The sequence below is a fragment of the Balaenoptera ricei genome, chromosome 6 (genome assembly GCF_028023285.1).
Source record: "Balaenoptera ricei isolate mBalRic1 chromosome 6, mBalRic1.hap2, whole genome shotgun sequence".
Lineage (NCBI taxonomy): Eukaryota > Metazoa > Chordata > Mammalia > Artiodactyla > Balaenopteridae > Balaenoptera > Balaenoptera ricei.
The window spans coordinates 64,449,501-64,472,955 of NC_082644.1; the positions used below are offsets into that span (position 1 = coordinate 64,449,501).

General features: G+C 38.0%; 1 protein-coding gene across 10 annotated transcripts in view; it reads left to right on the forward strand.

Annotated features, from left to right (window-relative positions):
• Nucleotides 1-23,455, forward strand: part of PTPRD (protein tyrosine phosphatase receptor type D) — a 526,430-nt gene that overhangs the window by 463,979 nt on the left and 38,996 nt on the right. For all 10 annotated transcript variants that reach the window (XM_059924740.1, XM_059924745.1, XM_059924742.1 and 7 more), the window contains 3 exons: nucleotides 2,611-2,786; nucleotides 15,177-15,296; nucleotides 15,813-15,967. In XM_059924740.1, coding sequence (XP_059780723.1) covers nucleotides 2,611-2,786; nucleotides 15,177-15,296; nucleotides 15,813-15,967 — 451 coding nt within the window. The remainder of the gene's footprint in view (nucleotides 1-2,610; nucleotides 2,787-15,176; nucleotides 15,297-15,812; nucleotides 15,968-23,455) is intronic.

Below are 23,455 nucleotides of genomic sequence, written 5' to 3' on the forward strand. Positions count from 1 at the left end.
ATTTTTGTATTTTTATCCCTGGAAAATGCAACCATTATTCGGTATCAACCTATTCCCCCTAAAATATAACGACTTATTGTTCAAACTTGAGCAATATGTCAAAAAACCATTACATAATAACTGATTAAAATTTATGCCAGAATATAGGATAGGTCTGATTCCCCTCCTTTAGATGTGAGTCTCACGCCCACCTCCTCTGTCCTCAGATGCATTGTTCAGACACATTTGTTACCATCCTTGATGAGGGAAAAATGGCATAGTGCCCAGCTGATGCATTTTCTGACTCATTAAACCAGATTTCTCCATTTTTGAGTTTTCTTGGAAAAAAGTTTTCTGTATTTTGGTAGCGGAGTGAGGCCCTTAGCCAGAATTCTTTCTATCAATTCTTTAATGTTAACTGCTAAATTAAATTATTTAAAGTGGGCTTTTCCTGTATTATAAAATAGACTCATTGGTGGCTCAGAACCAAATCCTGTGGACATGTAGATGTGCGTGCTTCCCCAGTGGTTGTAACCTGAGGACTTTATTTAAACTGTCCTTTGAATCTACAGTAATTTGGTGTCAGGGAGGAATAGGATCTTTATCAACAAAGGGCTGCCAGAACCCCAACTGCTTCTTGAGTAGCTATAATAGATGAATAATGTTACAACCAACCGTGCATTTCAGTTTTTGCTCAAAAGGCTTTTCACTAATGCTGGTGGTATTCCATATCCATGTGTTCATCTTGGAGCCCAGCAGCTTCCATCTGACTTTCATTACTTTTTCTTGAGAGGATCAGTTTTACAACTGGAATCAGAAAAGCAGTCAAAGTAATTGCAAGTGGCAATCAGTGAAATAGAGTAATCTTAGCTTGGGAACATATGTTCCATTATAAAGAAAATATTCTTTTTTTTTTTTTTTTAATAAATCCAAGACTAATATTTTCCCAAAGTAAGAAGGGACCATGTACAGGTTCTATTGCTACCTCCCTGTAAAGTGTTTGTTCCCCTTCAGGGATAGGCAACTCATTACCTCTGGAGGAAATCTATCCCCTTTCTGATTCTGACTTTTATTATGCTGGAGATGAAATTCATCTCTCTGTAGTTACATCCTTCAGAACTGAAAGACTTGGGTCTCAACATAGTAAACCTCAAGCTCTCTTCAGACACTTATGGGCAGCTCTTATCTCCAACCCCTATCTTTTTGCCAGGTTATAATATATATTCCTTTCTCATAAGGAATAGCTTTGATTTCCTTAATCATTCCAGCCACTCTTCTTGAAAGAAACTCAAACTTCCCTATACCCCTTTTAAAGGTGTTGTGCTGAAGGAATATTAGACTTTTAATCAGAATATCTGTATTACATTACAGCTCTGCTACTTATTAAATGTTGGAACGGAGGCACATAATTTGCTCTTTTTGTCACTAGGGATAGCAAAGGTGAATAAAAGAGATGTGGTCTAGAGGCACATAAAACAAGCAATAAGCAAGTTAACAAACAGCTAAATATGTAATTTCAACGTGTAATAAGTCATATAAAGAGTTGCCAAGAGGGTTCTTAGGTCCCAGGGTATCAAGGGCAGGCCTGCTGAGATGGAGGCTGAGTGTTTTCCGATGGGAACGAGGCAGAGAGTGTTGTAGGATGTGGGATGGTACTAAGCTAGCAATGTTTTCTAACAAAGCCAGCATCTAGAAGCAGGCCAGCGTCTAGAGTTTAGAAAGCGAGGAGGTGAGTGGGACAAGATGAGTCTGGAGAAGTACAGAGTTTTGTAGCCATTGTTGAGAGTTTGGATTTTATTTAAAGTATAAGGGGAAGCCATTGCTGGGTTTGAAGAAGAGACATTGCAGTGTCTGAAATATATTTTTTAAAATTGCTCTCGTACTAGATAGAGAACAGACTGCAAAGGACAAAACAGAAGCGGGACAACCAATTAGGAGGCAGTTGTCATAACCCAAGGAGAGATTCATGTGATAAAACAACCCGTTGAGGTTTAAACGAGAAGCAGTACCCTACAGAGGTTAAGACACAGATGTAGCAGACTGCCTGCCTATAATTAAACCAGACTCCAGCAACGTCAGCAAGCTCTGTGCACCTCGGTTTCCACCTCTGTGAAAGGAAGATCATGACAGAACTTCACAGAGTTGTTGTGAGGATTAAAAGAGTTTATATATGAGCTCCCTCTTAGCTAAATCTGGAAAGAATTTTTCACTGTTATGACATGTTCCACCCTATATTGCATTTTCAGGCTCAGGCATTATTTTAGTTGGTTTTTGTCTGGGAACGAAGAAGAGAATGAGTGAGGAAAGTGACCAGATAATTGTTTATCCTCCTTTGCAAGCTATATTTTGCTGATGCAATGGAGAAAACAGACAGCGTGTGAGAGAAAAGGCATTCTATGGACAATCGGTTGTGTTTTTCTTTCTTTGGAGTCCACCTTTTCACATTATAAATACAAACATTGCATTACTTTAACGTAATGGTCCCAATGAGACCTATTTTTAATCTTGTTTAAAACCCAAACTTTAATATAGTGTGACTCCTCTTAATATAACATTGTCATTAGGGCATGTCCCAGGCTGTTTCCTCTTGTGACATATTCACCTCATTGAATAACACTCCTTGTTTTACAGGAATCCCAGGAAGTGACTATGTGAATGCTAACTACATAGATGGCTATAGGAAACAAAATGCCTATATTGCAACACAGGGATCTCTCCCCGAAACATTTGGGGACTTTTGGAGAATGATATGGGAACAACGGAGTGCCACAGTTGTTATGATGACAAAACTAGAAGAACGATCCAGGGTAAGGATGAATATCTACCTTCTTCCTTTTAAAATCTTCCCTCAGATAGTTCCTGCATTGCATATTTTATTCTGGTCAGAATCTAACCTGTCTTTAAGCTTTGATTTTGTAATAGACACTAATTGTGAATGAGCATCAACAGCTTAGATTAAACCATTCTTTAACATTCTTTTGAATCTTTCAAAAAGGAAATTCTCTCATGTTACGATGTGTGTGATCACTAAAAGAAAAAAAAATAGCACTCAAAGAAGTAGACAACTTGGTTAGAAAAAATAAATATTAACTTGGACATCTTTGTAAAATCCACATTGAACAAGAACACACAGACTTTGGGGGAGAATCCCACCATATGTACTTCCCAATATTTTCAACTTTTTCTTTCTCATAATCTGCAGTGCAAAATCTAAAATTCTGTGAAAGAGGCTCTTTTTAAAAATTATTCAAATTAGCATAAATTAAGTCAGGGCAGCCAAAAAAATGATGTTGGTTAATACACTGCTGAGAAAACACATAAATGTGTAGAGGGCATTTTGTTAGTTTAGCCTTCTCCAAAATGAATAGATTTTAATAATGGAGTCATTGCTTAGTAAGGTCCAAGAAAGGAGTTTTATTCGTCATATGGGTCCAATATTATGGAGCACGGCACATTAGTTAAATGCTCTTGATTTGCAAAACTAGAACATAATGGGTAAGCAGGATGCCATATTCCCAAGTGAATATGCCAAGTGAATATCGTAGCCATCTGATGAAAATCAATCTGTAACCTTGAGAATTTAAGGAACACGTAAGTCTCTGACAAATCACTGAAGACAGACAGCACATACTCTCACTGTATGTGGCCTTCGGGGCAGAGTCTGAAACCACCAGTAGAGGGCTCGTTCACTGGGGTCACAGTACTATCAAAAAGGATATTTAGAAGGAAGCCACAGCCCAACTCCCCATTTGTTGTGTGACAGCTGAGATTTTTTTAATGTTCTCCTAAGCTCAATACATGGCAGTTTCTCTTAGCCCCAGTATGTATATGACAGAGGAGTTGTAAGCTGCTCAGGAGATTCATAAGGGAAAAGCTCAGACTTAGGAAAATATAAAAAGTCCCAGCTGTTACCTTAAAGCTGGGAAATCAATAGAAATAGTACACAACTTGTTTAGCAAACCTAAAAAGCAATCAGGTCTTTTCAAAATGTGAATTCTACAGAAATATTGAAATATTGTCTGAAAAGAATTTAGATAAAAACTTTGATGGCTGCGAAGACGTCTCTGTGTTATACTTTACATGCAAATGCCATTCAAAATGGATGTAAATAGATCCATTATTGACTTGCACTCAGGGTTACCCCTATCTAGCAAGCCCTTGCTTTAAAAACAATCCCCCACCCAAATAATTATTGGATATAATCGTTAATCATTCTAACAATGCCTAACATGTATTGGATACATTGATATTTTACAACAACCCATGAGATAAACACTTCTGTGACTTCCACTTTATATATGAGTAAGGCCAGGACATTCCAGAAGGTCACCTAAGCTCATTCAGTTACCAAGGTCAGAGTGAGGTATTGAAGACAGCCTGTCTCCACAACATCTGTGCTTACCCACCAGGACATACTGTCTGTTAACACTTCTGTGAAGCAGAGACAGCTGAACTGTTATATTACAGCGCACAAGTAAATCCAAGCTACTCGGACTGTTCCGCCTGGAGATACCGGCTGGTAACAAGCAGTCATTTGCAAAAGCTGTTTTCAGTTAAACACACATTTTTATCTTGACACTGCAGGCCTTCATTAAGCCATGCACAGAAACTTGTTTTGAAATAACCAAATGGAATTCTTCCCCTTTTCTCCCTAATTGCTTCTAATAATAAAATTAGTTCTAACTGGCCCCACTGCCAGTGCAACATCTGATGGTAATGAGCAATTCTTGGCGGAAGGCATTGTGACTTAAATACCTACAGTTTATCTTTATGTTGCAGGCTACCTTTTTTTCCCCACCTCAGACAGAGAAACTTATTTGGAAGTTACTAAATGAGCCTCTGTTTGCTCTCTTCATTAATTACACTTTGCTCTTGCAAGTTAGCTTTCTCCTTTGTTAAATGACCTGAGGAGGCCAAGTAAAGTGCTGTCTTGTGATTTTTATTCTGAGGTGGTTCAGCCTATACCCAAACTTATGATGACCTGCGTAAGCCAATATTTAGAAATCTCAACCATCATCAACCTAATCATACAAATGAACCCTGACCCCCAAGGCCCAAAAAGCCCTTTGTTCTCCAGTCTAGAACACTTGAGAATAAGGGACCAAATGCCCTAGAGAGAGCTAACAAAGCCCTGGTCCTCCAAATTATCTCACCCCCTCTTCATCTTCCTGCCTCACATCCTACCACCCCACCTTTCCCCTGTCCACTTGCTCTTTCCCCCAAAGTTCCAGGGAGGAAGCGGAAGGCATTCCTGGATTCTCAAAACAAGAACATAGATTAAATTTTGCTATAAAAACAGTGTTATAAATAGTGGTTAGTTGTTGCTGAAATATACAGCTCCATACTTGGGGAACTTTGTGAGTTATGTGGGCTGACCTGGGGACTCAATGAGTTCTCAATTCCCAGCAGCCAACTTCAAAGTAGACATATGAACTAGCCTGGCTTTACTTAGAAACTGCCCGTAGTCCCTCTTATAAAGAGAGGAGGTCCAGGTAGTTTAAACAAATCACCTCTCCAAGGGCTGAAGCTTAAAATTTCATTATTTTGATGAAGGCTCAGGTTCCTGAAATAATATTCATCCCCTTGGCTTGTTGAAAAAAAGAGGTAAAAAAAAAAAAAAAAAAAAAAAAGAGGTGTGTGTGTGTGTGTGTGTGTGTGCGCGCGCGCGCGTGCGCATAAACACTTCTGTGTATTACAAGTAGGCAGGAATACCTGTTAACTGGAGTGGGAAAGAGAAAGGAAAAGGAAAGGGAAGAGAAGACAGCATGCTATTACACAGAACTCCCTGGGGACACCACCACTAGAGGAAGCTACCTGACATAGTTCCAAGTAGGGGTGCCTTGCAGTCAAATGTCTGTGTTTAGATCCCGACTTTAGTGCCTACTAGCTCTGAGACATTGAGCAAGCTGCGGGACCCTCAAAGTCTCCTTTCTCCTTTTTGGATTACATGAAAGGGTTATTGTGGGTATTGCCTGAGACAAGGAACGTAACAGGGTGGCTTAGTGAGTCTACACTATTATTTTTTGGTTGAGATAGAGAAGTTGGAGGCTTTACCATTATAACTTTAGTCTCCCCTAAAGCTGGCTTCCAAATAATTCAATTTGTGTTCCCAAATGAAATGAGTTTGTTTCTCTGTGGTTGACAATGAATCCTAACCAAACTCAGAGTCACTGCACGTGGCGAAATGTGCCCGCTGTTCCCAGGATGGCACAACCATGCATCCTAGTCAAGGGGAGAGCGTAGCTCAGAACATGGGGTTCTTTTGCACTTGCCTTTGACAGCATCTCCAGAATGGAGACCCTGACACAGGGAATGTGTTAATCAGTCTGCAAAAAGACCACAATAGAACACTCTGGCTGCTACTTTCACATATCTTGAAGCAATACAGTATGAAAATAGTGAGTAATGTCAACACGAGTTACATGTAGTAATAATTATCACTAAATATAATATATTCTTGATAACCACATTTCCTTCTGGTTCGGTTTTTCATTCTCCTTCCTCATTCCTTTTTACTTGGTGATACTAGGGAACTCTCCCTTTAAAACCTACCCCCTGTGTTTCCCACCCTCTACTGTACCAAGGCTCACTCTCACCATCTCTCTGTGGTCAATACAGCAGCAGGGCTTGTAACCTTTGCTGAGTTAGAAGAGTTCACTCAAGCAAGAGGATACTGGGTTCATTAGCATGTGTTAGACATTTCACTGGTCTTTTGTTAGAGAATTGACCATTTTTAGCGTTTGGAGGGCTAAAGAAGCCCTTTACAAGTGTGAGGTATGGCTTAGGGCTTAAGGTGGCCATTTGAAAACTTAAGTTCTTTGATTTTGCAAATGCCATCACTCTCCCTCAAATGTGGCCTTGAAAGAATCCCAAACTTAAATCAGGAGACTATTTCCACGGTTCTACGTTCACCACTTATCAACCCTGAAGAGAAAATGTGTAAGTTGAATATTTTCTTTGAGTTTCATTAGAAAAAAAAAAAAAAAAAAAATATATATATATATATATATATATATATAAAGCTAAAAACTAGAGATTTTGAAGGTAAAGTTTGATTGCTGCCTGAAAATGCACAGATCAGGTTAAAGCCTTGTATACCGTGTGACATGAGGTACAGTTAGTGGGTTTTATTCCACAGTTTCCATCTTTTTTGCCAACTCCTCTCAAGTTCTGCAGAGTTCATTGATTCTGCAGCGAGTCATTCTTCTGCCCCAGAATGTGGTCTCTAATTGTTTCCATGTTTCATAACATGCCAATAAGCACATGAATTGGTTTGGGCAACCACATGGAGGGAAGAAAAAGTTCGGAAAAAATGAAGCACCGGTAGGAGAGCAAAATGTATACAGCTGGGATTTCCACTCCAAGGGTGTTATTTGTGGGCAACTGGGACACATGGTTGGCAAGCCTCACTTGAAGAATTGGAGTCTCTGAGGTAGGATTTGCCAAGGTGATTCCTGGCCCAGGAAGCTCTATTATTTAGTGGGTGATTGTTCACTTTTTTTTTCCTTTATCTATCTGCTTTTTGCTGTTTCTCTTCAACTTTGTTTCCCATCTTGAGGTATACAAGACAGAGGGAACGTGTACACCTATGGCTGACAAATTCTTGAGCAGCCTTGATTAGTGTTAGAGGGTGAAATGGCTTCACCGAGGCTAAGGGATATTTGGCTTTCACTTGTCTTCCCAGCCTGCCTTCAGTCAGTTCCCATAGTTGACACTTATTGTTGCTTCATGTCTTGCAAGTTTTATAGTGGGAGTTGATTCACTTAAAGAGCGATTATTGTGGTGGTACTTAGTGCTATATATGTCAAGGATGGGAGTGAAATTTTGACACCCAAAAAATGGGACATGATTTGAACTGTCATCCAATGTGGACCACATTGATTAGTTAGTAAAAGCATAGAATTAGAAGTGAAGAAGTCTATACTTGGTTTCCAAACTCTCTAAATCCCATTTTCTGTTCCCAAGTACAGAACCAGACAACCCAGTTGATGGCATCCATTGCTAGAGCAGATCAAATGTTTTGTGTATCATGACTTACCTTAGGCCAGGAACAGGAAAATCCCTGCTCCAGTAAATATGGTTGTTTGTACTAATGAATGGAGGTTAGATGCTGTCAAGCCCAAAGGCACCAGGCTGGCATTAACTACACTATGTTAATAGTTTAGGGAGTTAAACTTGATGCTTGGCCAGTGGAGCACTTCTGACCTAAAGATCACTCACTCTTCCTGTGTCCTCTCCATTCCTCGAATGTCACCATAGTAAATTTACCCCAACAGAGAGTGACCGTGAGCTGGAGACATAGTCACACTTGCTTCTGTGGCTGAAGGCAATTCTGGGCAAAAAACAGCAAAAAAGGAGATTTTGATCAAACGTTTTCTTGTTTTTCTGTAAAACAAATCTTGAGATTCTTTGAAGATTATGAGGTCCTTTTGGGTTAAAAGTTGGCAGAATCCCGTTGAAGATTATAAATGGCAGTGTTATTGTTTTCATTGCCGTTATCGGTTTTGGAAGGCCCAGCCTTGGCCAGTGGCAGACTAATTCTTGGCCCCTCTGGTTTGTCAAGGTTCGGTAAGTTTAATGGAGAGCAAATGCTTTCCAAATGCCAGGTCTGTGTCCTTTTCCAAATAGAACTGGAAGTGCCAAAGGCCTTGAACATTTAATTTCTCAAACTGCAGCCTAAAGCACTGCCTATCTAGGGCAACAGAAACTGCTTTTTCCTTAAGCAACTGTAGGGACGGCAGTGCAAACATTGCCTTTGGAGTCTGCCTGATGTATGGGATTGTTTTTGAAAAGTGGTGGATACTTAATGTATATAGGACACTGGCAACAAAAAGAATGATACTCATGTTGGCAACCTAAAGGACGTTTGGGTCCTTATCTGGCAAGTTCCACACTTTTGGTTTTCTCTTGTCAACAGACACAGTGTCAGATAAAAGAGAAAGAATCCCACCAGTTTCTTAACTGTTTGTTCGCTTCCTGGATTTTCTACCTTCTTTGCCCATCCCCCCTCCTCTATTTAGAATGGCAGCCTACAGATTCTGGCTCAAAACATTCCTATTCAAGTGAATTAGGCACCACAGCCCAAGGAATGAGCTGGACTGCGTGGGGAAGATGCAGCTGTGCTCCCAGCGACATTGTGCAAAGCCCCTCTTATTCTCCGCATTTCATGTTTACAGCACTCCCAGGCTGGACTAAGTCACTTCTAAGATTTTGAGAAGTGTGGATTAATTTCTATGCCCAGGCAAGGCAGATATTCAGCTCATATGCACCAGTATAGTTCTACTGGGTGTTAAAATTTTGAAATGTATCAATACTGGCTGGTATACAAACATTATCTTTTTATTGAAACTTTGTCACCTAATGATATTTCTCCGTGGCAGTGACACTGGAGCATTGCTGGACCACAGGCAGCCACTGGGCAGACAAAGACAGATGCAGAGGTGACAGTAAGGCTGTCTGGAGCACCCAGCCACTGCCAGCAGTGATTGGGGCTGAGGGGCCAACTCCACAGACCCAAACCATGAGGGAAGGTTGATAGCCAAGTGCTATCTGGACATGAAAGAGAGGCATTTCACACAGTTTTCCTCTGGCTACAACAAAGTGCTAGACACTGGAGATATAATGGGAGAAATCATTGGAAAAGTTCAGTGCAGCTCCCTCTGTTAACCCCTGGCAGACACGTTGTCTTATTCTGTTCGGGCTACAGTAAGAGAATGCTCTAGACTGGATGGGTTTTAAACAACAGAAGCTTATTTCTCACAATTCTGGAGACTGGGAAGTTTAAGATCTAGGTGCCGCTTCCTAGTTCATAGAAAACTGTCTTGTTGTATCCTCACGTGATGGAGGGGTGAGAGAGCTCTCTGGGGTTTCTCTTATAAAGCACTAATCCCATTCTATGAGGGCTCCACCCTCATGACCTATCACCTCGCAAAGGCCCCACCTCCTAATACCATCACATAGGGGATTAGATTTCAACACATGAATTTTGAGGGGACACAAATATTCAGTCCATAGCATACATCAAACAAAAGGGAATATCAGGTTTTTAAATTACTAAATGGTTTAGAAAGTGTTTGAACAGTTCAATGAACTGATAAGCAGTTTTATAATGTATAATTTGGTTTACTTAGAGAATCATATTTTTCAACTTTATGGTTTTATTTATGAAAAGCTATTTCTATGCTGGTAGTCAAATGCTTTAATATCACTCTCATTTCAAGTATTCCATTGCCCTTGATTCTCCTCTAAATAGTGGTCTGCAAAGAGAAAATGAAAAGGGGAAATACACAAACTAGGCAGTTTTGCCGTTTGAAAATAGATATGGCTAAATATTGATATTAGTTCAGTAGAGAGAATGACACTATTACTGCAAGAGAAGAGAATCATTGAGATGATCTCTCCTTATTTTGGAAAAAACAGTTCAGCATATAATTCTTCTGTCCACTAAAATATATCCTAACATTTATCTGAAACTTTCATTATATCTTCCCTTATTAAATGTGTATTGATAGTTGTGTGTTAACATTTCCTTTTTCCCAATAATAACCCTGATTTGCATTATCTAATGTTAACATACTGTCCACTCCTTATAGAAGAACCCTCTGCCCAAACTTACTAAATACTGATTTCCAGCCATTCTCAACAATAGTTATGGTTTTCCAGGTATCATTTATTGTCTATTCTAAATCCTTCTTTGGCTAAATAAGCTGGCCCTAGGCATGCTTTTCCAAATAACATGTGGCAAATGCATTTTGGTTCAGTGATGCTGGGACCCTCTGGAGGTATTGGTTTGTAGCATTTAGAATTCTGATGCTTCGCCATGCTGCCATGCTCAATAAGGCTTTGTTAAATTGAAATGAGGAGCTTTCGTTTTCATAAAGTTGTAGGCTATTTAAGAATAAGCCAACCTAGACCACAGTATAGTTGATTATAAAGTTGGCTTGCACGTGTTGAGTGCCCATGATGTGCCAGGCCATGTCCAAGATAAGCCATGTGGAAGTAAAGATGGAACTAGAAGGAGAGCATTTCCCCCAAAGCACAGTCAGCAGACCTGCTGGATCAAATCCTACAAGATATTTCCAATAATGAGTTTTTCTTTTGAATATATTTAAATATGTTCTATCATTCCATCAACTTGCTTTTAATAGTTTGCCATGAAAGGGAGAAAATATTCCATAGCATACATGTAGCGATGGTCAACCTGGTCTTTCCACAATTATAGACAAATGAAAGCTTACATTCAAAGCTTATTATCACACAAGGGGAATCCCTTTGTGATAATAAAAAGAAATATCTCCCCCAAATTCAGCCAGGAATCTGAACTGTCTCATTCAGTTTAGGCCTCAAGTAGAGTTACGGGGCCATGTTTCTAAACCAGAGCCTGGGTAGTGAGTTCTGCTCCGCTCCTTTTCTACCTCAGAGTCTAGTACATTCTCTTCTCACAGCAGACTGGGGTCCAGGTGCATTAAGGGAGTTGTTTGCAACCTCACAACTACCTATTTGAAAAAACAGGAAATGTAAACACACCTCCATATTTAGTCAATAAGACTGATGGATTGGGGGCAGGACTGCGTTTTTCACTATGACCGTCCCCATAGCCCCTCACACCTTACCGTCCATCTAGAACATCCTAAATACATACCTGCTGGGATGAATAACATATTCATTTTTTCACATTCAGAATGTTTATAACATCCACCACAAAAAAATTGAGAACATAATCTACTTAATAGTTAATAACAGCTATTCCCATTGGATACCTATTTGTGTTGGCCATTGGGTTCAGAGTTTCAGGTGCAAGATTTTTGAGGCTTACAATAGCCCTGTCGTGCTGGAGATAATCATTCCCATTTTATAGAAGAGGCCACAAGGCTTTGGTGCTGGAAACAGAGAAGCAGCTTACTAGCCAATCAGTGAGGCTGCCTGACCTTCCATGCATCAGTCCTGAAGGCCACTTGTAGTCACTTCAGAATCAAATAAGAAAAGACAGAAATCAGTACTTTTACTCACTAGCTCTGGCCTTCTCGTTCTATATACCGAAAGGGGAGCCTCCTACACGTCTCATTTCTCACACTCAGCTCTATGAATGAAGCCTAACAAGTAGGAACTCTCTAGAAATACACGTCTCAGTTCTCACACTCAGCTCTATGAATGAAGCCTAACAAGTAGGAACTCTCTAGAAATACCTTCTGAGATTTTTCCCCCAGGAAAAAAATGGTGGGGGAGGGGAGCGGTTCTTGTCAAAAAAACATCTCAAGAGAGGAGAATGGAGCTAGTTCATGTGCATTAACTGATTAGAAAGAAATAACTTCTATTATTTTCCCGCATCCTTTTAAATTTTTTCCTCACTAGACTTCTGACTCGCTCTCTAACATTAAAATCAGAAATTATTTGTTTAGTGTACGGCTGAAAACGAAAGGCTTAAAGGAGTATTTGTCAGTAAGTCTAAGCCCTTAAATTTAGCCCTCAGAACTTGGGGGAAACCTGTGCAGGCTACTCGGAGAATGAGGTGGAGTAAAGAAATGCCGGGGTCCTCGCTACTGAAGGGAGAATGTGTCGCTCTAGCTGTTGAGAGAGCTCAGGGAGCACTTCTAATCACACTGCTGAGACTGCATGTGTGCATGTGTGCATACATTAGAACGTTTATTTTTTCATAAACTCCCCTTGCAAAATATTCCCTGAGAGAAAATGGCAATGTTTAAATATATTGGCTTCTTAAAAAATGGCTCCTAGTTTCTACAGTTGCACTTAAAACATTTTAGAGGATTTCTTTTAGTAAAGAGTAAGGTTAGAGTACATTATTTAAAATGAGTACAAGAACTTTTGTTTTATTCTTTTAGCTAAAAGTGTTCACAATATTTACTCCTTATAGTAATGTTTTGTGGTAATTTTTTTTTCCTAAAGACGTCAGAGTCTAAGCCAAAAATAGTTGCAGTTCTCAAACTTATTACTAGAAGTATGAGAATAATTAGTATAAATTTAAGTTTTCCTACATCTTAGGTATGGAATGGATTTGTAGATGGAAAGTCACTCAATAATGGAGACATTTTTCCGGAGGTCACATAAAGGCTGGCTTATGGTTCTTCTTTTCCTTTGCCTTATCTCACCAAAAGGTCTGAGGATAACCAATTCCCAGCTTTGAAACATAATTACATTGAATTGGGTTCAGTACATTGTACTGACCTTCTAGTTCATTTTGTTGCATTAACTTGCTGTTTTTGTGCCCGCCATAGTGGTGTTTGTCCTCGTGGGATTTGACCTGTTGGTTTTGATTTGAAAGGGTTGATGTCCAGCTGAAACTGTTAAGTAATGAGTTTGAGTTTCTCTCTTGATTCCTAAACTCAGTATATTGCTGGCATCCCTTCAAATGCTGCAATAAGAGGCCTCCAAAGTTTCTTTTGTCTTTTGCAGCGAGACATGAACTTGACATCTATTTCATGGTTTAAAACGGAGCCTTTGACTTAATTTATGTGATTTTTTTCCCATCTGAATTATGGCTACTTAAGTAGTGTTGGCTCTATTAGGGTAGTAGCCTTTGCTAAGTTTGTCCAGATACGACTTGGGTTTTAATGGATGGCCAGAGAACATATAGAGGTACCCAACCCTGGTCTTGCTATATCAATATTCTCCTTAAAGAACTGTCTTTCCCTTGTGTTATTTTTAACTTAGAACATATGGCAGAAATATAAAACAGAAGAATATTTTGTGCATCTAGAAAATGCAAGTCTTTTAAAAAAAATCTTACTAAGACACAAAGTCTCCATTTTACTGTGAACCACTTTTGTTTGTTTTTCATAAAATAGATAATGTTTGTGTGGGTCTCACAGTTGAAATAAAGGCACAGAAGTCAAAGCTTGAGAATGCAGTCTCTGCTTTACTGTGTAACTGTACCTTCTCTTTCATCTAGTCTAGGAAATTGTGTAGAGGATTAACCCTCTCCCTTTTCAGAACATCCAGTATCTAGAAATAGGCTGAGTCCTTTGAGCAGCAGATGCTTTAGGTGTGAAACAGAAAATTACAATATTATTTACAGAATGCTAGTAATATTCATATTCAACATAAAAGCAAATAATTATCTAGTAATTCTATTCACTGGGCCAAAAAATTCTAGTATCTATGGTAATAATGCCTCATTGCTTTTGTTTAAATCCAAAGATTGTAACTTTCACATATTTCTTTTTCAAGTAGAAGATGTACTTTCTAATATAAAATACTACTAGATTTCTTTACCTAGAGAAATGTATTTTCGTTGGCTTCAATTAAGAACTACTCCCATTTTTTTTCTTTTAATGTGATATAGAAAGGGTAAATATATTCTGATCTATGGTCTTACTAGAAAACATAGTGTTGTCTTTGCTATTTTTCATTACACTTTTTAATGCCCAAAGGACACGTTTAGTAAATTGGAGGCTTACTGCAGACTTGGAATTATTCTTTGTTGCATGTTGAACTAATTGGGTTGAATACTTTTTATGTGCTTTTGTTGTTCAACTCCACATAATAATTGTAGATTATTCATCTGAAATGAATGGATTTTAAATTATTTAAACTTTGCCACTGCTAAGGGTCACTGTGTGACCCTCTGAGACTTTTTAAAGGACAGCTCTTTTCCCCCTAGACTTTACAGATTTAATTTGTTTTTGATACACATACCATTTATCCTATATTAAAAAATTCTATGTTGTTTGTTATACTTTGATAGATTTATAAATTATTTCTACTTTTCTTTAAACAAGCGTATTTGGAGATGGTGATAGCTCAAGATGAAACAGGTTGTGCCTTTTAAACCTTGATGGATGAACGCTAATTATCTCACCATGTCATTTAAATGCCTAAGTGTAACCTTCCTGAAATGATTCTTAATGTCTATCCCAGAACAAATTTGTGTTTTCTTTTCAAGTACTCTGAAGTTTCAAATACCTCTCTCCTTATTTTACTCAGCGACAATCTGCAATTTATTTTTCTCCAGGAAAATTGAATCTGTTACTGCTTAGTATTCCTACCAGTTTGAAAAATGTGGTTTACATTGGCATCAGAGCAGCAATTTACATATATTGGGATAACAAGAATGCACGCCAGAAAAAGATCAACATAAAATGAAATGCAGAAAAGCTGTTTTCCTTCAACAGCAACTCAAAGTAAAACTAATAGAGAAATTGATGAGGATATGCCCTGAATGTGTCACTTGTTTCTTCTAGGTGAAGTGTGACCAGTATTGGCCCAGTAGAGGCACAGAAACCCATGGGCTTGTCCAAGTGACGCTGCTAGATACCGTGGAGCTGGCCACGTATTGTGTTCGAACGTTTGCACTTTACAAGGTTTGCTTTTTATTTTTTTCCCTCCCTTTCCCCTTTCCATTATTTAAAGAAAGCTTCTTTTGAGAAATCGAATATCTCAAGGCTTTACTTAAATCTTGATTCTACTGGCAACAATGAAGAATGAAATAATTCTTCCATTATCGCTCAGCAATTTTTCTCCTTGTGTGGTGATTTATCAGTAAATATGGAACTCTTGCTCTGAATGAAAGTCTCAGCAAATGAAGAATAGGTGAAGAAGAACTAGTTCTTTCTGTAAAATATAACAGGAGTGCTCCTGATAGTTAAACCTGAAAAATGAATGCTTCTCACCTAGGAATTTTGTCTTCCTGAGCAAATATTTGTCATTTACAAATAGCTTGAGGTTTATAACTCCAAAGAGTGTGTCTTCCCAAAGGATATAGGGTGGGGGAAGGAACTAAGATAGCACATCTCTGTGTTACCTCTTGCATGTTATTATTCATCATGAAAACCTGAGGCTAGGAACACAGAATTTCAGCCAGTGTTCCTACTTCACAGAACGGCTCAAGTGAGAAGAGAGAAGTAAGACAATTCCAGTTCACCGCCTGGCCTGATCACGGTGTTCCAGAACACCCAACACCTTTTCTAGCTTTCTTACGGAGAGTCAAAACCTGTAACCCTCCTGATGCAGGTCCGATGGTTGTGCACTGCAGGTAAGAACCTCTGAGAGCATTTTTCTCGCAGTCAGAAGGTTTGTGGGGAGACAGAAAACCGAACGATGCCTCATTGGATATTCTGTTTCCAACCTCTTGATACTCTGGGATAGCAACTGCCTTCATAAAGAATACAGGTAGTCTTTTTTGGTCAAATGAGGCCTCTACTAACATTAATAGGAAGGATTGGATACAGTGCATACGCCCCCTGGGAGATAAAGGCAACTATGATGCATGGTGTTTTCTCTTTAGAGCAAAAATAAATATATTCTTTCAAAAAATATATATGTATGAATTGTTTGACCGGCTCTTGTGGGCTGGGCTGACACAACCTTTTTACTATTTATAGGGAAAAAGTGCTGAACAAAATATTGATAATATTGTAAACATACAAGCTTAGAGAGATAATTTCTTACTGCATATTAGTATTATCAAGTCACATATAGAAAATATACTATTTTGAGCTTTAAAATTTTATTTAATAAAATATATACGAAGATCTGCAGTTCGGAAGAATTTATTTTATGTACTTGGAGGTAATGAACCCATATTTCTCTTGAAATGTATAATTTATTATTTTGTACTTTTAATTCTAACATTCTCTATATCATTGCTCAGATTCTACTATATATAAGTGTTCATATATTTTTAATACTAAACTGATTTCTTCTAGTTTCCTGGATTCCTCTCAAGTATCATTACTAACAGATTTTTAAAGATATCTAGTCAGATTCTGTTTATTACTATATAAATTACGATTCATGTAACTTCATAAGACTTTTTTGTAACCTAAGTAATTCAAATATGAGAGAACACGGCTTCTTGCACAGATAAGTAAATTTATAGTTTGGAAGTATATAAAAGAGGAAAGGAAGCATCTATCATAAACCGCTTCTATCATTACTTAATAGTATAACTTTCATTCACATCCCATATTATACTATAGCATAATGTAGTAGATCTTAGAAATAGGGTCTATTTTTATAAAAAGTTGGGGACAATGGATGGATCAGAATAAAAGCAATAAAATTCACCTGACTAATCCATGCTAGAGGGGTAATCGTTAAACAATGGCCTGGCAAATTCCAAGCAAGATAATGTTTAATTTCTCTTTTCCAGCTTTTTCCCCCAACAAAAACGAATAATAACCTTACCTTATATTCACTGAGTATTTTACAAATTCCAAAGCACTCCCCCATGCTTTACTGTGTTTGACGTTCTTAACAATATGTCAGATTGAGAAGAGAACACAAGAGAGGCTACAGGGTTTGATTCAAGTAAGATAGCTGAGAAGTTGGAGGAACAATCAGCCTCACCTTATAATCAAGTTCTTGCTCCTGTTTAATCAGGACAGGGGCCTTTGAGGACCTGCCACTATGTTGCAGTTTTCTGCATGATTCTGAAACAGTATAAATTATTGTTATTAACTTGAGCAAATTATTATTAATTGAACAAATACTTTTGCATCATGAAATCAGATTTCTGTTTGGTTTCAGCAGGCAGTCTGTGTACTCTGTTATACATACTTCTTTGCAGACCTCAAAGAGCCACTGAACCTGGTTACATGGTGCCCCTGCTCAGCACAAAATCAACTTGATTATGAAGTTCACGCATGAAATGGTTTCAGATGGAGTTTGGGCATAGGAGAGAAAACGGAGAGTTTGGCCTCACTCAAGAAATGTTGCCTTCATATGCCTACTGGCAAAAATGCAATTCACGCGGATGCATACATGCATACACACAGATGTATGTGTGTTTATGTACATACACACAAACACATATACATTTTATATATATAAAATAATAGGAACAAAAATTAGGGAAACCTAACTTGGAAGTTTTCATTGAAAAGAAGTGTTATGATATTTGCACTGTATTTTGAAATAGAGTACGTTCCCTCTTTCAAAATGTGCTTCCCACTTCTGTAAATGAAAGTGGAGGCCCTGGGAAACTAAAATAAATAGAATGATAATTTTAAAAATGCAATTTGCCCTCTGTTGATCATAAGCAAGGTATATGGCTTTATGATAGGTACTTGGAGGGCTCCAAAAAACCTTGCAAGCAAGTAGGAGAGATAGATAGCTATAATGCCTTATTTTGAGAAAATACATACTCTCCCCCCAACACACACCCCGATGTTATGTTAAGCCACCTGGACTCACCTCTGAGAGATACAGACAACTCGGGAGAAATAAAGAAACAAAGATTAATGTGCAGAGCTAATAGCTGCTGACATTTGGAGGTGCTATGCCTGAGGCTCCAGAGAAGCTAGTATTGAAACAAACAACAGAAGAGTTGGTATATTGGTGGAAGAAATTTGTTAGCCACTTTGAAACAGTGAAGGAAAGATGCAGCATAAGCTGAGCTCTGGGAAACGATCTGTGTTCACCCAAAGGTAACCTCACATGTCTGATAAGAAATCTTGGTCTCTTTGAGAGAGGCCGCATCCACACTGCCAACTTCCAAAGCATCCTGAATCTTTGACTTGGTTACCAGTATGTTAAAACCCAAGAGCATAATTTTCCTGACAGAGTGGCAGTGGACAGTCATTTGAGATAACAACTGCTCCTGTGGTATCCCAGAAATGCTGGTTTAAAAGTCATCTCTAAGCAGGAAGGAAGTATGCAGAAAGTGACACTGGCCATGTCACAAAGGGATCCTGATTAGTTACCATGATCATGTTGCAGATAATCACAGAAAATACTCTGGAGTTTAAACACTGCATTTCATGTTGTGATTTCTCTTATGATGGACTTTTCTTCTCTGTAATGAAGAAGTAGGGACAAAGTCAAAGTAAGTCTAAGCCTTCTGCCAGACAGATCCTGTGACAAAGGAAGAGTTTCTAAAAGAAGTCTGGTGGTAGACCAAAAAAAAGAGGATGGGACTGGAAAAAGAGAAAATTCATTTTCCTCCAATAGTTTTGTCTTAAGTAATAAACGTGACAGGACTAAAAAGCCATTATGAATAAAATAAATTCTAACAATCAATAATAAATAAGAGTCATGAGAATAGACTAATGCAACAAGCAGAAACAAGACCTTGGAAGGTCAAGGAGAAGGACAGAGTCTACCACATTCCTAAAAGAGGGAATGTCTGTTTCAACAAACATAGGAGAAAAGACCAACTCTAGCTATCAGTCACTTCATACAGAACATGTAATCTCAACTTTAAGAGTGCACACTCTGGAGTGACACACTGCCTGGGTAACACTTTGGTTTGTTCACTTATTGGCTGTGTGCCCCTGGGCAAGTTATTTCCTATCTGTTAGCCTCTGTTTCTTCACCTGTAAGATGGGGTAACCCTACTCATAGCAATGAGAATTTGATGAAGATTAAATGAAGTGATATACATAAAGCACTTAGGACAGGGCTTTTTATATAGAAGTATGCAAGAATGTTAAACTATTCGTATATTAATTATTGAGTGAGCTTTCAAAGATATATTTGTATTTCTAACTCTAGGGAGAAAAATTCAACATGAACTTGGATATTATCTATATGACATGAGCCATCCATCCTATGAATAACTAGATGTTTATAAAAATCCAAATATTTAATTGAATAGGTTTTTTAAATTTAGATATTTTCCATCATGGAAATGCCATCAGCTATTTTACAATGACAGAGACCATTTTAAAGCCATGGGTTAGAATCTTTTATAATAGTAAATCTGTTCTCAGAAAGACCTGAGAAACCATTGAACTCTTAAAATGACGCTGTTAAGGATACATAGAAATTAATGCTGTGGTTCTTAAGGCCTTCAAGATAAAGACTGAATTTAGCATTACATTCATGGCCATTTATCATCAAGGCTGATCTCGCCCTTCACGCCTCACTGTTCACTCTCTCAGCCACCTCCCACTAGGTATACATTCCAAGTACTTTCATCTCTGGCCCTCAGCAAATGACGTTTATCCACTCTAGAATTTCACCTATTTCCCTTTTCTACCTGATGATGTGCAACCCTGATTCATAATCTAACTTAAACAGTACTTCCTCTGTGTATTGCAAAGGCTGCAGACTGGCCTCAGATGATTTTGTTAATACACGTGGTAATTTTTTTTTGACTTTGAACTTGAATGCCTTTAAGCTGGCATGCACTATCCAGTTTTCCAAACCCTCCCCACTCATATATTTTTTTTTTTTTTTTTTTTTTTTACACACAACTCAGCTCATCTATTTATAGGAATTGCTTCATCTTGTAGACATTTGAGTCGAAACCCTGGAGAAAATTTTTAAGCTCATTCCCCATTCCTCTTCCCACAGGAAGAACTGAACCTTCTATCCTCTCAGCTCTCATAAAATAGTTTTACACTTAGCCTATTCGGCTGTCCGTGTGCAGATCACATATGCCTTGCAGTCGTAGAGGGCATGGGCTATAGATTACGCACAACTGTATCTCAGCTCTTACATTGTAGTAGGTGCTCAATAGTTGCTTGCTGAAGTTAATCAAATTCCATCTGGTGTTTCAGGAATTGTTTTACAGAAACAGTATGATAATTTCAAGGCTGGACTGGTTTTGGTTTTTGATTTTTTAACAGGAGACTATATTTTTGTCTCCTTAATGTTGGAGTAATTTTTTTTTTACAGCTTAATTATTTTAAATTGCCTTTATCTTTCTAATACCTGTTTCTGAATCCCTTTTTCTACTACTGTACATTTTATGTCCTTTCCCACATGCCCTTCATTCCATGATTAAATATAGACATAGCTCTCTGCTTTTGTGTCAAAATAATAGTTAAGTATATTGAACCCTTAATCGACATCAAGTAATCTTTCCTCTAACTGGAGAGGCCCTCCTCTAAGTGTTTTATGTGTGTTATTGCATTTTTCCCCCAAGCATCTACAGAGGTAGGAACCTTATTCTCCCATTGCACGCATACAAAAAAAAACACAGGCCAAGAAAAGTCAACTTAATTGTCTGAACTCTTGCCATTAGCGGTGCCAAAGCAATTATGTGCCCCAGGCTGCCTGGCCCTATGGATCAAGTAAATTCTCCAGTTTATACATCACTTGATGGTCCTCAGCTTCTCCTCTGGCCAACCACGTGGAGGGCATTTCACTTTTAGACTTACCCTGATGACTTGGTCAGCAGAGCCACTCCTTCCTTTCTGACTCCACCTCACAGTGCATATTCTAGCCTTGATTTCACTCTTTCTATATCAAAGGTGATTGCCAGCAAGTGAGTCTCTTCTACCACTCAGTCATTTTAACATAATCACAACAGCTACCAATTACTGAGCCATTACTATTTTCCAAGCAACACTAAGCACTTAAGTGTTCACTCATTTAATCCACAAAACAATATATTTTACTTGTAAAGCACATTTAAGTACAGGGAGGTCATAGGTGATTTGCTCAAGGTCAAACAGCTCATAAATTGAGGGCTTATTTCAAAGTCCGTGACCTGCTAACCCACCATAATATCCAGTTCAGACTCTTTTTGTTGCAGAAAGTACCTTAGTTCCTTACGCATAACGTCTTACAACATATTTGTTGACCACATGGTTGTCAGGCGGATATTTGCCACTGTCTCTTTACAAATATCTACTCAGTGCTAGAGACATGCAATATTTTTTCTCCTTATTTATAAAATTTGGTTTTGAAAGAGACTAAGGGAGAGAAGTTTCAGGCTATTTATTTTCACAGATGTTATACTTTACATTTCCCCATATTATTTCAATCTTCCTCTTAGAAAATAAAGACACTTTGTTTCTTTTTTTTTTCCTTTTTGAGCCCTATTCTTTGTGTGTGTGGTTTTTTTTTTTTTTTTTTTTAAGAATTGGTGGTTTATATTCTACTAGTACCAAAGGGATACAACAACCAATTTGCTAAGTAGTTGCTTCTTGTTAGGAGTGAATAAATTGGGATGAAGCTATAATTTCATTGAGTCAATTATAAAACCTTGACTCATGATACTAACTGAGAGTCACATTAACCCCTTTTAGGACCAGGGGAATATATTTTCTTCATAGGAGATATGTATTCATTTATGAATAAATGTGAAAGAAGGATAGATCAAGACCCCCTACCCCTGCATCTGTCTTTTAAATGAAACAATCCCAAGGGGAGTAAAATAGATCTTCTGAGGGTAATTTAAATATTTTACATCATAGAATCAAACCAGTCTTCAAAACTGAAAGGAACAGGAACTGTGGGCCAGAAGTAGATAATGTCCTAGAAGCATCAATGGGCCACTAGGGGTGACCCGGTAAAAATCAAATGACAATTTGGGGTTGGAAAGATTCCCAAGATCTAATCTTCATAATATTTTTTGACTTTATAGGTGAAAGCAGAACCAAGAAACTACTTAGATCATATTCATAGTATAACCACTTACTCCTAATTCCAGCCCAATATTGACAAAAATGCCTTTTCAAGGTCAAGGGATTTTGGAAAGCATTGCATATGAGCATAAAAATAAAAGACCTGTGATCCAGAGGAGCTAAGAGTGCTGTGGAAAATCGTTTAATGCATTTTTAACCATTCATTCTAAATTCCATCCTTTATTCTTCCCAATGTTCCATTCAAATATCTCTTTAGATCAAAGACCGTAAGTATTGCCAAAGCATGTGATAGTTTTGAGATGCTGACAAGTGTGAACCATAGACCCATATTTTCCTTAAACCTGGGATTCGTTTTCATGTCTAAGTTAAGTAATAAGAGAAGCTAGCCTTCTACAGATGAAAGACTGGATTGTTTAAAGTACCAACATCTCTGGATAAGAAAATGGATGGAATATACAAATTATGTCCTTATTTATGGAAATATTTTAAGGAGAGGAGAAATAATTATACCTTGTGGAAACTATTATGCCCGGTTCTGTTCTTATATATCAATAATTCTGCATAAAAAAAGCAAATTTTTAGTTTATGAAACAACATGATGATACAAAAGAGGCCAGATCTTCAACATTCTGATGGCAGAATCCTATAAGAGAAAAATGCCTTACCTCCACTGAAATAGTTTAAAAGTAATTGACTCAAAAGAAAACATTAAAAGAAATTACACAGTGGCCCCCATAGATGTAAAATTTAAAACACACACTGAAGGAGTTTGGGGTACTGGCTCTCTGGTAAAATGGAAAATTTGTTTGGAAAAAAGCATTATAAAGGCAGCAGAGGAGAGGTGAGACCAATATTATAAGAAACTAACTTCAAAGTCATATATTAGATCTATAATATGAAAAATCCCTTCCAGGGCAAATGAGAAACTATCACCTTCCCATTCTCATTCCATCCCCAAGAAGGGCAACCAAATCACTTTTGTGTAGGAATGTGACAATTTAAGAGCATCTTCCCACCATTTATTGGATTTAATCCTTATAAGGAGAATGGTAGGTTGCATTATTACCATCCTCACTATACAGATAAGGAAACTGAGACTGAAAAGTCTCAATTTGCTATAGTGACTTGCTGTAGACCACATTTTTAACTAGTTTTATGATTCAAGGGGTGAGAACCCATGTTTTATGATTCAAGGTCTTCTC